At 43.0% G+C, this 13465-nt stretch overlaps 1 protein-coding gene across 3 annotated transcripts; it reads left to right on the top strand.

Annotated features, from left to right (window-relative positions):
* Positions 1-150: 150 nt before the first annotated feature.
* Positions 151-10599, top strand: NABP2 (nucleic acid binding protein 2). Of its 3 annotated transcripts, none has more exons than XM_083729097.1 (8): positions 151-249; positions 727-829; positions 2292-2396; positions 3730-3868; positions 4678-4749; positions 6151-6232; positions 7231-7297; positions 8891-10599. In XM_083729097.1, the coding sequence occupies exons 3-8, from the start codon at positions 2318-2320 to the stop codon at positions 9085-9087; spliced, it is 636 nt and encodes a 211-aa protein (XP_083585223.1). In that variant the 5' UTR covers positions 151-249; positions 727-829; positions 2292-2317; the 3' UTR covers positions 9088-10599. The 3 variants fall into 3 exon arrangements, with proteins under 3 accessions (XP_083585223.1, XP_083585222.1, XP_083585224.1); XM_083729096.1 differs by having other exon boundaries at positions 186-323; XM_083729098.1 differs by having other exon boundaries at positions 195-298.
* The last annotated feature ends 2866 nt before the right edge of the window (positions 10600-13465 follow it).

The following is a 13465-nucleotide window of genomic DNA, read 5'->3' as shown; positions in this document are numbered from 1 at the left end:
GAAAAGTCAAGCCTTCGAAGCATCAAGTGCAAAACAGCTGGAAATTCTTCTCGAAGAATTTCATAGCACCCTCTGCTATCGATTTTTTTAAATGCATCACTTGGTGATACTGTCACTTTAATACTTTATTTGCCTCCAATTGGTTGAAAGATTGGAACATTCCTGCATGTCGAAGGAAAGCCTCGCGATTGGCTGCGCTGGACGCAGCAGGATACTTCCTGGAATGTCTGCAACCCAACGTTCCTCCAGGTCTGTTTCACTGGAAAAGTGGCGGTCGTGATCCTCTTTTATTCGAAATGTAATTAGTAGACTCGGAATGGTTGGTAAGGAGAATGTGGGAGTTTAATAAGCTCTCCTGTACTTTGCGTACGGCAGGGGAAAATATCGGTGCATGTTGCAGGGCTGGTTGAATCCATGTTTCGTGGGGGAGGCGGGAGGCGGTTGGGGAACTGCTCACCAGTATATTTACTAACTTACAATCATATAATCCTGGAATTGTAGAGTTGAAAGGGACCTTGAGGGTCGTGGAGTTTTTAACTTATTCCCCCCCCCCCCCGTTTGAATATTAATCACGGTGCAGATATTTAAGTATCAGCCGATCGGTCTTTGCGTAACCCAGAAGGGAGACCTACAGCAAAAATAAATAGCCAGGAGATCAGTTTTGCATGTGTTGATCAGATCGGTGGTTGAAGATCTGTAAAAAAGCAAGGTGTCTTTTCCTTCCAGGCGTGTGTGAACTGTAACGCGAGCAAGGATGCTATACCCGTTTTCTTGAAACCAGTCTACTACACGTGCCAAAGACGTCTTTCGTGTACGGTGCTCAAAACAGGTAATAAAGATGAGTGTGGACCCTTTAAACTGATACCAGGGCGGGTTGATAATTTGCATAGAATATTCACATCCATAGCAATAACAGCAGCTATAGTGCTTTAAGTGTTGCTGGAATTTGCGCATGAGCAGACACAGAAATGGAAGGGAATTGTTGACCTTCTACTTGTTCATTGAATGGCACTCTTCAAATCATGTTATTAGCTGTAAATCTTGGAGTGTGTAAAAGAGGGTGATCTTCTGCTTGTGTTCAAAGATTGGAATCAGTTGAAGCTCTTATAAAGTTAAGGGTTAAAAATATTGTGGCATCAGGGTGGGGCTCTTTTACAAACTCAAAACAACATCTCCAGAAAGTATTGGCATTTCTGTCTCTCGAGATTTTTTAAAAATACGACTAGGGCAATTGATCTGATGTTAATCTATTTCAAAAATCAAAATGCCATGAATGCAAAATGCCAAATCTGTGGCTGGAACTAAGCAAAATAGCATATTTTTCTCACATTTGATGGATATTTTCATAACTGCCTTCCCTTTATAAAATGGTCTTGCCTACTTTCTATAGGGACGCGGATGGCGCTGTGGGTTAAACCACAGAGCCTAGGACTTGCCGATCAGAAGGGCGGCGGTTCGAATCCCCACGACGGGGTGAGCTCCCATTGCTCGGTCCCAGCTCCTGCCAACCTAACAGTTCAAAAGCACATCAAAGTGCAAGTAGATAAATAGGTACCGCTCTGGCAGGTAGGTAAACGGCATTTCCGTGCGTTGCTCTGGTTCGCCAGAAGCTGCTTAGTCATGCTGGCCACATGACCCGGAAGCTGTAATCCGGCTCCCTCGGCCAATAAAGCGAGATGAGCGCCGCAACCCCAGAGTCGGTCACTCTTTATCTTTACCTTTACCTTTACTTTCTATATCATGTGGATAACCTGTACCTTCCCCCACTCCCAAATGTTGCTGGTCTACAGCTCCCAGCATTTTCTGATGACTGGCCATGATGGCTGGGGCAGAAACAACATCTGAAAGTCCACAGGTTGGCCACCTGTTTTTTCATATCAACTGACATATACCAGATTTCTTAAAAAATCATTATTGGCATTCTGTGCAAAATTGTTGATTTGTGGAATTTTTCACACAGAATGACAGGGGGAAAGAGTAATACAAAACATCCTGAAATCGATAAAATTTGGATAGTCTAATTCTGGAAGCTAGGAATAGCAGCTGCGTTTGTGTCTACATGGTGGAACTTCTGATTTTTGGACACATTTGAAACATGGCTTTCTGTGTCCTTAAAGGAAGTCACAAAATAATAGTGCCTCTGTTCAAGGTTAAAATAACAAGGTTTTATTATTATCTACTGCAGTCAGCACCTTTTTTGTTTGTTCTGTTTGCTGGATATTAAGAAATAATAATAATAATAATAATAATAATAATAATAATAATAATAATAATAATAATTGTTTACTCAGATACTGGAAATCAAAAGCCATTCAAAATGACGACAGAAACATTGGTGAAGGATATTAAACCAGGCTTGAAAAACCTCAATCTTATATTCATTGTTCTGGAAACAGGTGAGTGCTCTACGGATGACAACTGCTGACATGCTTTAAAAACCTATTGCAGTATAGCTGAGAGGTCCGTCTGCTTCCTTGTTTCACAGAATCATATTAAAAGACATAGAACCATCACATTATTTTACTCTATTAATTATGGGCTGCACATGGACTTCCTTCTATCAGTAGCCAATGAAAGGTGACATTGTATGATCACTATTAGTATTTCTGAATAGGATTCTTTGAAATGCAGAAGCAGACTGGATTCCTGTCAGGCTGAGTGCAGCTTATGGAAGAATCTAAGGATCTTTTACACTTGCCTTTAAAAAACCCACAGTGTTTTTATCTGGATTCAGAAAAGTGTTGTGCTATATTGAGTGTTGTGGGTTTCTTGGACTGTCATCTCGTACTGATGCACCCTGTTGCAAGTCAGAATATTGTCACCTCAATTATATAGCGTTCATTGCAAATTCATATCACTTGCATTGTCAATAATACTCCTAGGTTCCTTTCTTGTTAATGCCCTTTCCTCTCCCCCTTTCCAGGAGTGTTTCATTTTCTTCTTTTTCTGGCAATAAAGAGCAGTGCTCTGCAAATGTTTCCATGGGGTGGGATTGGCACGGAACACTCGCTGTTTCTCAGCCTGTACTTCTGGCCTGAAAGCAGAAACACCCTTTTAGCTGCCTTGAATTTTGGTCACCGTGAATTTTGCTAACCATTCCTACCAGAATGTCCCAGAAACTCCAGCGGGTGCAGAATGCTGCAGCGAGGCTCTTCACGTGGTCCCTGCCATGGGAGCATATTCACCCAGTGCTTTTCCAGCTGCACTGGCTCCCGGTGGAGTACAGGGTCAGATTTAAGGTGCTAGTTTTGACCTTTAAAGCCCTTCACGGCCTAGGACACTCATACCTACGGGACCGCCTCTCCTGGTATGCCCCACAGAGAGCCTCAAGGTCCATAAATAACAACACCCTAGTGGTCCTGGGCCCTACGGAAGTTAGATTAGCTTCAACCAGAGCCAGAGCCTTTTCAACACTGGCTCCAGCCTGGTGGAACGCTCTGCCTCATGAGACCAGGGCCCTGCAGGATCTGATTTCTTTCCGCAGGGCCTGTAAGACAGAGTTGTTCTGCCTGGCCTTTGGCTTGGAGCCAATTTGATTCCTTCCCCCTCTTTCTTTTTTCTTTTCTCCTCCTGTGATGAGGCTGCATTTTAATATTGTATTTTAATCTTGTTTTTAAGTTGTATTCATTCAACTTGTTTTTATTATTGGTTGTTGGCCGCCCTGAGCCCGGCCTTGGCTGGGGAGGGCGGTGTATAAATAAAATTTATTATTATCATTATTGCCACCAGGCCGGGTTACCAAGACCAAGGATGGCCATGAAGTGCGGACATGTAAAGTAGCCGACAAAACTGGCAGCATAAACATCTCTGTGTGGGACGATGTTGGCAACCTCATCCAACCAGGAGACATCATCCGACTCACCAAAGGGTATGGACAACCTTTCCAATAGGAATGCGATAGGAGAAAGTGGGGGAAATTGGATGTTCCTTTCTCAAGTGGAGCTTTAGCCTCAGCCCCAGAAGTAACAGGTGGTTGGGCCCATTTTAGGCTTTTTCAGGTATACGCTTACAATCACATAGGTAAAGGTACCCCTGCCCGTACAGGCCAGTCTTGACAGACTCTGGGGTTGTGCGCCCATCTCACTTAAGAGGCCAGGAGCCAGCGCTGTCCGGAGACACAATCACATAGGAGGATAATAATAATAATAATAATAATAGTAATAATTTATAATCCAGGTGGGGGCAGCTCACCTGCTTAATCTTTCTGTTCACATTCTTAGCCCTTATCTTCCTTGCACAAGACACATCCCACAATATTATAATAATAATAATTTGTTTGTTTGTTTGTTTGTTTGTACCCTGCCCATCTGGTTGGGTTTCCCCAGCCACTCTGTGCGGCTCCCAACAGAACATAAAAAACTTCCCTAAACAGGGCTTGCCTTCAGATGTCTTCTAAAAGTCAGATAGTTATTTATTTCCTTGATATCTGATGGGAGAGCGTTCCACAGGGCGGGCGCCGCTACTGAGAAGGCCCTCTGCCTGGTTCCTTGTAACCTCACTTTTCACAGTGAGGGAACCGCCAGAGGGCCCTCGGAGCTGGACCTCTGGGCTGAACGATGGGGGTGGAGACGCTCCTTCAGATATACTGAGCCAAGGCCATTTAGGGCTTTAAATGTCAGCACCAACACTTTGAGAGGAATGTTGTGCTTTTCCTAACTATGGGTCTCTCTCTCCTAGGTATGCATCTGTTTTCAAAGGATGCCTGACCTTGTACACTGGACGTGGAGGAGACTTGCAGAAAGTTGGAGAGTAAGGCCTGTATTTGGCTTATGCCAATGTTGCTTTTTTGGAATTGGAGTTTTGGTACATGGTTGGTTTTTTTAAGTTCAGACACACAGCCAGATTTCCACCAAAGGATAGTATTTGCTCCAGGGGCTATCACCACCATAAGTCAAGGAGGCAGCTTCCAAGAGAGAAAAGACTGGTGACTATTTTGCATGCTGACTGCAATAATATTTATGCAATAATAAATAATAATAATAAACGGTTCAGGCTACAGTTGGCAAATGTATTGAACATTGAGGGGCATTGCTTGCATAAGAATCTCTCCCCCCTGCCCTCCATAAAGGTAAAGGGACCCCTGACCATTAGGTCCAGTCGTGGCAGACTCATCTCGCTTTATTGGCCAAGGGAGCCGGCATACAGCTTCTGGGTCATGTGGCCAGCATGACTAAGCCGCTTCTGGTGAACCAGAGCAGTGCATGGAAACGCCGTTTACCTTCCCGCCGGAGCGGTACCTATTTATCTACTTGCACTTTGACGTGCTTTCGAACTGCTAGGTTGGCAGGAGCAGGGACCGAGCAATGGGAGCTCACCCTGTCGCAGGGATTCGAACCACCAACCTTCTGATTGGCAAGTCCTAGGCTCTGTGGTTTAACCCACAGCGCCACCCGCGTCCCGTCTGCCCTCCATAACTGTACTACAAATGCTCATTATTTTTTAATTAACTCTGTAGGATAAATACTCCTCTGTGCATTTCAAAGGACATCCACTAATCTGTAATCTAAGGCAAATGCCACATCCTTCCTACCTCCCTTACAAATGATTCCCAATTTTTACCCCTAGGATGTTTCTATGAAAAGACCCACCATTCCTGAGTTTTTATGCTCGAGTAATTATATGAGTAATATTGGTTGGGGTTGGTGAGGGCTTGTAGTTGGGGCCTACAGGTTGTTCCCACGTGCTGCTGCCTTTAACGGAAACTCTCTTGAGTGCTGCTACCCATTTCTGAAATTGTTTTTTCTTCTTCTTTTCAATAGTATGGACATTAGATTAACCATAGCCTGGAAAAAAAAAAATGCATGTTGTCAGGTTTTGATTTTGACAGCTTGAGATTTTATTTTACCTTCCCTCCTGCAGCCCTGGCTTCCCCGCTCTTATAAAAGTATAAACTTCAAAAGATATTGTCAAAATTTGGGTTTGTTAATGTCTGGCATTAATCTAGGGCCAGGCCTAAATTATTACTGCTAATTGGCATGTGGTTACCATCCCTCACTGCCCATGTAGAGCTGCATACATGTAGGGAGAGGAGAATAATAATATTATAATAATTTATTATATATACCCTGTCTGGGTTCCCCCAGCTACTCTGGACAGACATTTGTCAGTGGAATGACAGCTGCGTTTTATCTGCTGCCCCTCCTGTTCCAGGTTTTGTATGGTTTACTCAGAAGTGCCAAATTTCAGTGAGCCAAACCCAGAATATGTCGCCCAGCAGTCGCAAAACAAAAATGTGAGTATCAGGATTCTTAACTAACGCTGGGGGATGAAATGAATTTTGAAGGAAGGGCTTCCTGACCCAATCAGAAGGGGTGTTTATGCCTCCCTTTACCGCAGGGAAATGCATCACTCCAAATTCTCGCGACCACCCTACACTCAGTGCAGCTTTCCTCTATACCCCAGTGCTTATTTTTATATTGTATTTTGCTACAGGCAGCTGTTGCATTTCCTTGCCCTGAGAAAATGGAAGCTACGGTGGGTGTTAAGGATTATACACCTTAATCTTTCAGGAAGCAAGCCCATAAGGTCTCAGGTGCAGAACCTGGGAGGATTCCTGTATCTTAAGAGCAGAGTGGAAAGCACAAATTTTACCCATCACAGTGAGGGGGTGAAGCTGCAAAGAGGAGGGTTTTTCCATTTGGTTTAACTCTTAATGGTACAGGGAGGTCTTCTCAGTTATGGATTTGGCAGTTCTTCTGGATTGCCTTGCTGGATCTGACTCGAGAGTGAGTTATGATGACTGGGATGGAATCGACTTCCTTAGCATGTAGATGTGCTCCCTCTCTCTCTGCAGGGTGCTAGATAACATCTTCCAAGATTCACTTTGCCTAGATAAATGTGGACACATTACAAGTCTTTTGGGGAGACGGTAACCGCTCTAGCCCTGCTCCTCTTGTTTTCCTCTTGTTTTCTGACTTATAAAGCATTTTTCTCTTCCTTCTATATATATTCATCCCAGGCTGTGTACACATCATATGTTTAAAACACATGCACCCAACCCTCAAGAATATTGTAGTTTAAGGGTGCTGTGAGAGGTAAACTACAGTTACCAGGATTCCTTGGGGGAAGTCATGTACTTTAAATATATGGTGTGTACATAGCTGTAGTTAGGTTTGATTTCAGCATACTTCTGTAAACCTTCCCCCGCTCTTCCTCTGCCCATGGCTGTTGTATCTGTGGAACTTCTGTATATGTCAAAAAAATTCAGTAGACTTTTGCTTTCTTCGACAGACACAGAATGACAACGCAGCACCCACAGCCTCCCAAACCACACCAGGCCCTTCCACGTCATCAGCAGGTAGGCAGCGAATGATCTTGCACTTCCTAGTACCATTGAGCGAAACGGATCCCTGCAGGTGAGAGAAGCACAAGTCGTGCGTGTCAGGATTTTGTGCCTCGTGGTATTATTAGCCTGGAAACGGCCAACATCTGACTCATGGCCTGTCTAAGGGTCAAATTGGACATGGCAATGGGTTGTACCCAATGTGATATTACATGAATGTTCTGTCAGCGCAAAGATTTATGCTTCTGCAATGGAATGTTATCCCCTTCTCTCCCTGCCCCCAAATTGTGCCTCCTAAATCTGTCCTAGGGGTTACTCAAACCCTCTGGGGCAAATTTGATGAGGGTGCACGGCACGCACAATGGAACATGGCCGGGGTGGGGAGCCACACTGCATAGACGAAACCCTTGCACTGACAGGTTTGGCAGTTGAATACTGCCCATTAAATAAATCTTCTTGTTTAATGTACAGTTTTTGTTTTTTTTTTAATTCAAATAGTATCAATGGAGTGGGGGGCAGTTGCTAATAATTGCTGGAATTACAGCAAGCTGGGGGGGGATTTAACTCTTTCCTATTGCATCCCTAAGGAAAATCCTTCCTTTGAAGCTAGTACTCTTTTCTTTTTAAACTGGCAACTGGTAATTTTAAATTAAAACCAAAACTAGGTACGTTATTTGTTTATCGAATCACTTACTTATTTATTGGATCAGTCCTACAGCTTCTAAAAACAGCATCTGTCAGCCGAAATGTTCTGACCGTATATTCTATCACAGTGTTGCACAAAGGATTCCCTTCTCTAAAATGAAATAAATACTTTGCTCTTTCTCTGCCTCCTGTAAAGCTAGCAGTGAGAGCTATACAGTGGTACCTCGGGTTAAGTATTTAATTCGTTCCGGAGGTCCATTCTTAACCTGAAACTGTTCTTAACCTGAAGCAGCACTTTAACTAATGGGGCTTCCTGCTGCCACCGTTCTGCTGAAGCATGATTTCTGTTCTCATCCTGAAGCAAAATTCTTAACCTGAAGCACTATTTCTGGGTTAGCGGAGTCTGTAACCTGAAGCATATGTAACCTGAAGCGTATGTAACCCGAGGTACCACTGTATAGCATTGTGTATTCCACACACTTGAATGCATCTAGCATTCAACTGAAAACACCACATTTCCCATCTGCTAGCTACTTTAGTTCCTAAAACAACAAGTAGAAGACTCTTTTTACTATATCCCAGCAGGAATACCAGTGGATTTGTTGGCTCCATCTCTGTGGGTTCCAGTAAGGTTTTTCTGTTCTCCTTCTCCTGGGAGCCAGCGTGGTGTAGTGGTTAAGAGCAGTGGACTCGTAATCTGGAGAACCGGGTTCGCTTCCCCGCTCCTCCACCTGCAGCTGCTGGGTGACCTTGGGCCAGTCACACTTCTCTGAAGTCTCTCAGCCTCACTCACCTCACAGAGTGTTTGTTGTGGGGGAGGAAGGGAAAGGAGAATGTTAGCAGCCTTGAGACTCCTTAGGGTAGTGATAAAGCGGGATATCAAATCCAAACTCTTCTTCTTCTTCTTCTTCTTCTTCTTCTTCTTCTTCTTCTTCTTTCCCCCCTCCCCTCCCTTTCTTTTAGTCACTGACAACCAGAATGGCAACGGGTTGATCACCACTGGATCTGGCAGCTCCACCCACACACCTAGTGCCCCCTCTCACCCCACCAGTGGCCGCATCACCCGGAGCCAGCCCAACCACCAGAGCGGAAGCTCGTCAGGGTCGTCCTCTAACCCAGTCAGCAATGGCAAAGAGACACGGCGAAGCAGCAAGAGATAACAAGCACAGGATTTGGGGTTGCTTTTCTGTCCCTTCCCTCCACTGCCTGCTGTGTTAACCTTTGCCTCCTGCTGATCAGCTTTGAGGCAGAGCGGCGAACACCGAAAAGAAGACGGGTGGCCAGGCTATGGATGCAGAGACTCTGAATTGTACGAAACCAATTTGTATTTTAGCCACTGAAATCTCCTTTTTAACATGCGGTGCCAAGTACCGGGTGAGGGTCTTGAGTGCGTTTATGCTGATAATCCCAGGTCAAACTTGTTCTTTTCAGGATTCCTGGATAATCTCACTCTTTGCAGGAAATTGACATGTCTGCCTGACTGCCTTTTAACCTGATTGCATTTCATTGCTCCCTTCTAACTTCCCAGAGGACATGTTCCTGTGCCACAGGCGCATGTGTCCATGATTTTAACTCCCTTCTAAAAAACAAAGTCTAGAACCCTTAAAAGAGGGGTTTGAAAGATGTGACCCTTCAAGTGCTGTTGGACTCCAATTCCCATCAGTCCCAGCCAGTATGGCCAGTGGTTGGGTTGATGTTGTCCATCAACATCTGAAAGTCCACAGGTTCCCCATCTCTGGTTTAAAACTATTTATTGTGGACGAAATCTATGAAACAACTCTAGGCCAAGTGGCTTTGTTAATTATTATTGGGGGCTAAATGACAGGTTGTGTTTCAGTTTCCATAAGGCTCTTGAGTTTCATGGGATGTTTTGTAAGGAGGAGGTGTACCCAGACAAACAAACAGAATTTATGCCACTTTTTCCGAGCCGAACGTGACTATCCAGAACCGGCCAGTGAGATAGGACTGTCCCCCAAACATATTCTTGATTGATATTATAGCTCACAGCATCCTGTAGCGAGGTTTCTGTAGATATAATGATGATGTTAGATTTAGATGTGTGGCTAAATTGAGAAGCTTTTAAACAACAACAAAAACCTCAAAAAAAACACACACATGCCCAAATCTAAATTATGAAAAATGAGGATTCGGTTATATTTTAATTTCTATTATTGTGCAGTAAACTTTAAATAGATTTGTGTTTTTATTCCAGCGTATCTCAGCATGGTTGGCATCAAAGGCTGGCAGTGTTGGGCATATTTTCTGGGGCCTGTCAGGCTCACAAGTCTGCCAGCTTGGTTCTCATTTGGTAGAAGGCCCAGCCAGGGTCAGAGATGTAAGGTGTGTTTGCCTCTAAACTGGTCCAGACCCTGTGTGAAGTAAGAAAGCTACTCAGACTACTCCCTTTAACCTCTTCTGGGGTTAATCATTGCTGTTCTCTATGTCCTTGTTCCTCTCTCCTAACATTTAAGGGGCCTATTAGGTTCAAGGGCCCCAGAAAGCTATTGATTGCCCTGGTTTCAGTTAGCTAAAAGGTATCTGCAGAATAGTCTGCTTTGTAAATGGAACACTAAAAGTTTTGAAAGGAAGACAAGATGGCATTTAAACACTACAAAATCGTTTTGCCAAACTTAAAACAATTTCTCGAAAGCCAATAAAATGTTCAGAAGAAACATTTTCTCTCTCTTTTTTGAAGTGCTATTTTATCTAGCCGTTTGGGTCCTTGTCTCCTTTTCTCTCTTTCCTTCTGTTCTCCACTCTAGAGTAATTGCTTGAATTTCTCAACTGTTTGTTTTTTTTTTAAAGCTACGTCACTGTTGTCTAAAACTGATGTGACAGTTTGAATGTACTATTCATGAATGTTTGGGGAATAAATATTTTAATCCTCTTTACAATGTGAATGTCTCTGATCGGAGAAAATGGGTCATTGCATGGAACAATGGATGTGAGTGCAAAACTGGAAGTAACTTTTTTCTTGTTTGCTTACAAACGTAGGACAAAATGACATAATTGTGTAGATACCTCATTAAATCTAGCCAACTGACCTTTGCCAGCTTTGTTGAGATTGTGATTACACAAAGTAAGGTAATATGAATTACCCTTTTCTAAACTCCCTGCCTACTACCCAGTTTGTGAATAAGGCTGCAGTCCTAATCAGTTTCCTGGGAATAAGTACCATTGAACACAATGAAACCTACCATATTTTTTGTCTATAAGACTACTTTTTCCCTCCTAAAAAGTAAGGGGAAATGTGTGTGCGTCTTATGGAGCAAATGCTGGCTGCCCCGCTATCCCAGAAGCCAGAACAGCAAGAGGGATTGCTGCTTTCACTATGCAGCGATCCCTCTTGCTGTTCTGGCTTCTGAGATTCAGAATATATTTTTTCTTGTTTTCCTCCTCCAAAAATTAGATGCGTCTTGTGGTCTGGTGCATCTTATAGAGTGAAAAATACGGGATTTCTTTGATATCTGATCTCTGGTTATATTTGAAGCATGGTCACACTCGCAACATGGAAATCCTGGACTTTGTCATTGCAGTGATAGATGTGGACCTGAGAGACCATCCAAGAACATAGGAAGCACCTTTTACACTAAGTCAGACCATTGATGTATCAATCTTTGTGTTACCTAAGTACTCAAACTAGCCCGGAGCAATCCAGGGTTTCACATAGAGAGACATTCCCAGTCTTAACTGCAGATGCCAGGGACTGAACCTGGGACCTTCTGATACAAAGCAGAAGATGTTCTACCATTGAGCTATGACACTTTCCAGGGGCAGATTTTGGTGCCAGGAGCAAGGACAAAATTTGCCACTATAAATATTTATTTGGCACCCTCCCGTTCTGCGCATGCTCTCAAGTGCACTATGCCATGGTTGCAGCAACTCAGTTGTCTATCTGACCATGGCCTAACTTTGAGTAGGTACATTTATAAATATAGGTTTTAGTAAAACAACAACTATTTTTATTATTATTATATGCCCTCTTTGCTTGCCTTGTGCGGGGGAACTGCCCGCACCACCCTAAATCTGATGCTGGCCCTCCCCTATTCTTTCTTCTTAAAAAAAATAATAATTTCCCCCCTTTTATTTTATTTTAATATATAGAAAAATTGTAACAACCAAATTATCAATCAATATATCCATTTACATTTCCCTCCCTCAGCTCCTCTCTCCAGTTTCTTTGCGCATATTATCCTCTGCATATTGTAAAATTGTACATACCATTGCCTTATTTATCATATTCAACAAATATTCTATTTTAAATTAATTCACGTTACATGTTAATTGTGATACACATTCAACATTGTACGTAACATACATTATTTCTATAAATTCCCCACATCTAACCCTATAACTACCTCCCCTTTCACCCAAATACCCATGTGACTTCTTTCACCCACATGTGTGATATCCAACTTGTTACTTAAAACCCGCCCCACTAATAATTGTGTTCATTTTTGTTTATTAGAATGATCACTCATCTATTAAAAACAGAACTTCTTAACTTAATGGGTTCAATCTATACTTATCCAGAAATTTCTGATAGAATAATTTTGTACAATATATTCTTCAACACGTTTCCATTTCTTTCTTAATTTTTGTTTTGTTTGCATTCTGATTGACACTGTCATTTTGGCTAGTTCAATATATTCAAAAAAATTAGTTTGCCACCCTAACATAATTTTTATTTGATTTTAAAAGTATATTCTTGTCCTTTGAGGTGAAGATCCTTTTATTGCCTCATTCCCATCCTCGGGAGTAAAAAACAGAACAGACGACCTTAGGAAACAAATGAGAAATCCAGGCCTTTGTATAGCTGAAATTAGAAATTATTTATTTACGGCCATAGGCCCGTACAGGTAAAAACGACACGTAAATAACAACTTGTGCACGTGGGGAAAACAGCCGCTAAAACACCACTATAACAATAAAATACTATAAGATAGAATGGCATACTACGCCTTAGTTAGCTTGTAGTGCTCCTTGGCGTCGCTTTTGGGTAAGGACAGCGACCAGGAACCTTGCCACTTTCAGGGTCGTATGAGTATCCTTATCCTGCAATAATTGGGCAAGGTGGGATTTTGGTGGGGTACCCTCTAGTTTCTGTATGATTGATCCCAACAAATTTGCCCGTGGCACATTGAACAGGAGGCAAGTGAACATAATGTGCTGGAGCGACTCCGGTGTCTCCTTATCACATTCGCACATGGCGGGGGCTTGGCCCTTTGAGAATCTATGTCTCAGGACATTGGAGGGAAAAACGTTGAACCTCGCTTTGGTGAAGGCCAGTCTATGGGCAACAGTCGAAAGGGAGGAGAGGTATGATGGAACGCAGTAAGTTAAAGTGATACCAATGTTCTGGGGCGAACAAACACCTCCCCCCAGCATATAATTTCGCTGTAGATCGATGTCATCCAGTCTTTGGCGGATCAGTCTTTGAGCAGTAATTTGGTCTAGTTTTAGGGAGTCTGAAGGAGAGATTCCATAACTCAGAAGTTTGGCATGAATTCTACTAGTCCAAAGGCTAGAGAATTCATC

This window comes from Podarcis gaigeae (assembly GCF_964106915.1).
Source record: "Podarcis gaigeae genome assembly, chromosome: 2".
NCBI lineage: Eukaryota > Metazoa > Chordata > Lepidosauria > Squamata > Lacertidae > Podarcis > Podarcis gaigeae.
This window is presented reverse-complemented; position numbering and strand designations above follow the sequence as displayed.

Excerpts from the sequence above, each read along its gene's own strand:
- NABP2 (XM_083729097.1), top strand. The coding sequence starts at position 2,318 with ATGACGACAGAAACATTGGTGAAGGATATTAAACCAGGCTTGAAAAAC. Across the intron at positions 3,869-4,677 it reads ATCATCCGACTCACCAAAGG|GTATGCATCTGTTTTCAAAG; the intron begins GTATGGACAACC and ends TCTCTCTCCTAG. Across the intron at positions 6,233-7,230 it reads AGCAGTCGCAAAACAAAAAT|ACACAGAATGACAACGCAGC; the intron begins GTGAGTATCAGG and ends TTTCTTCGACAG.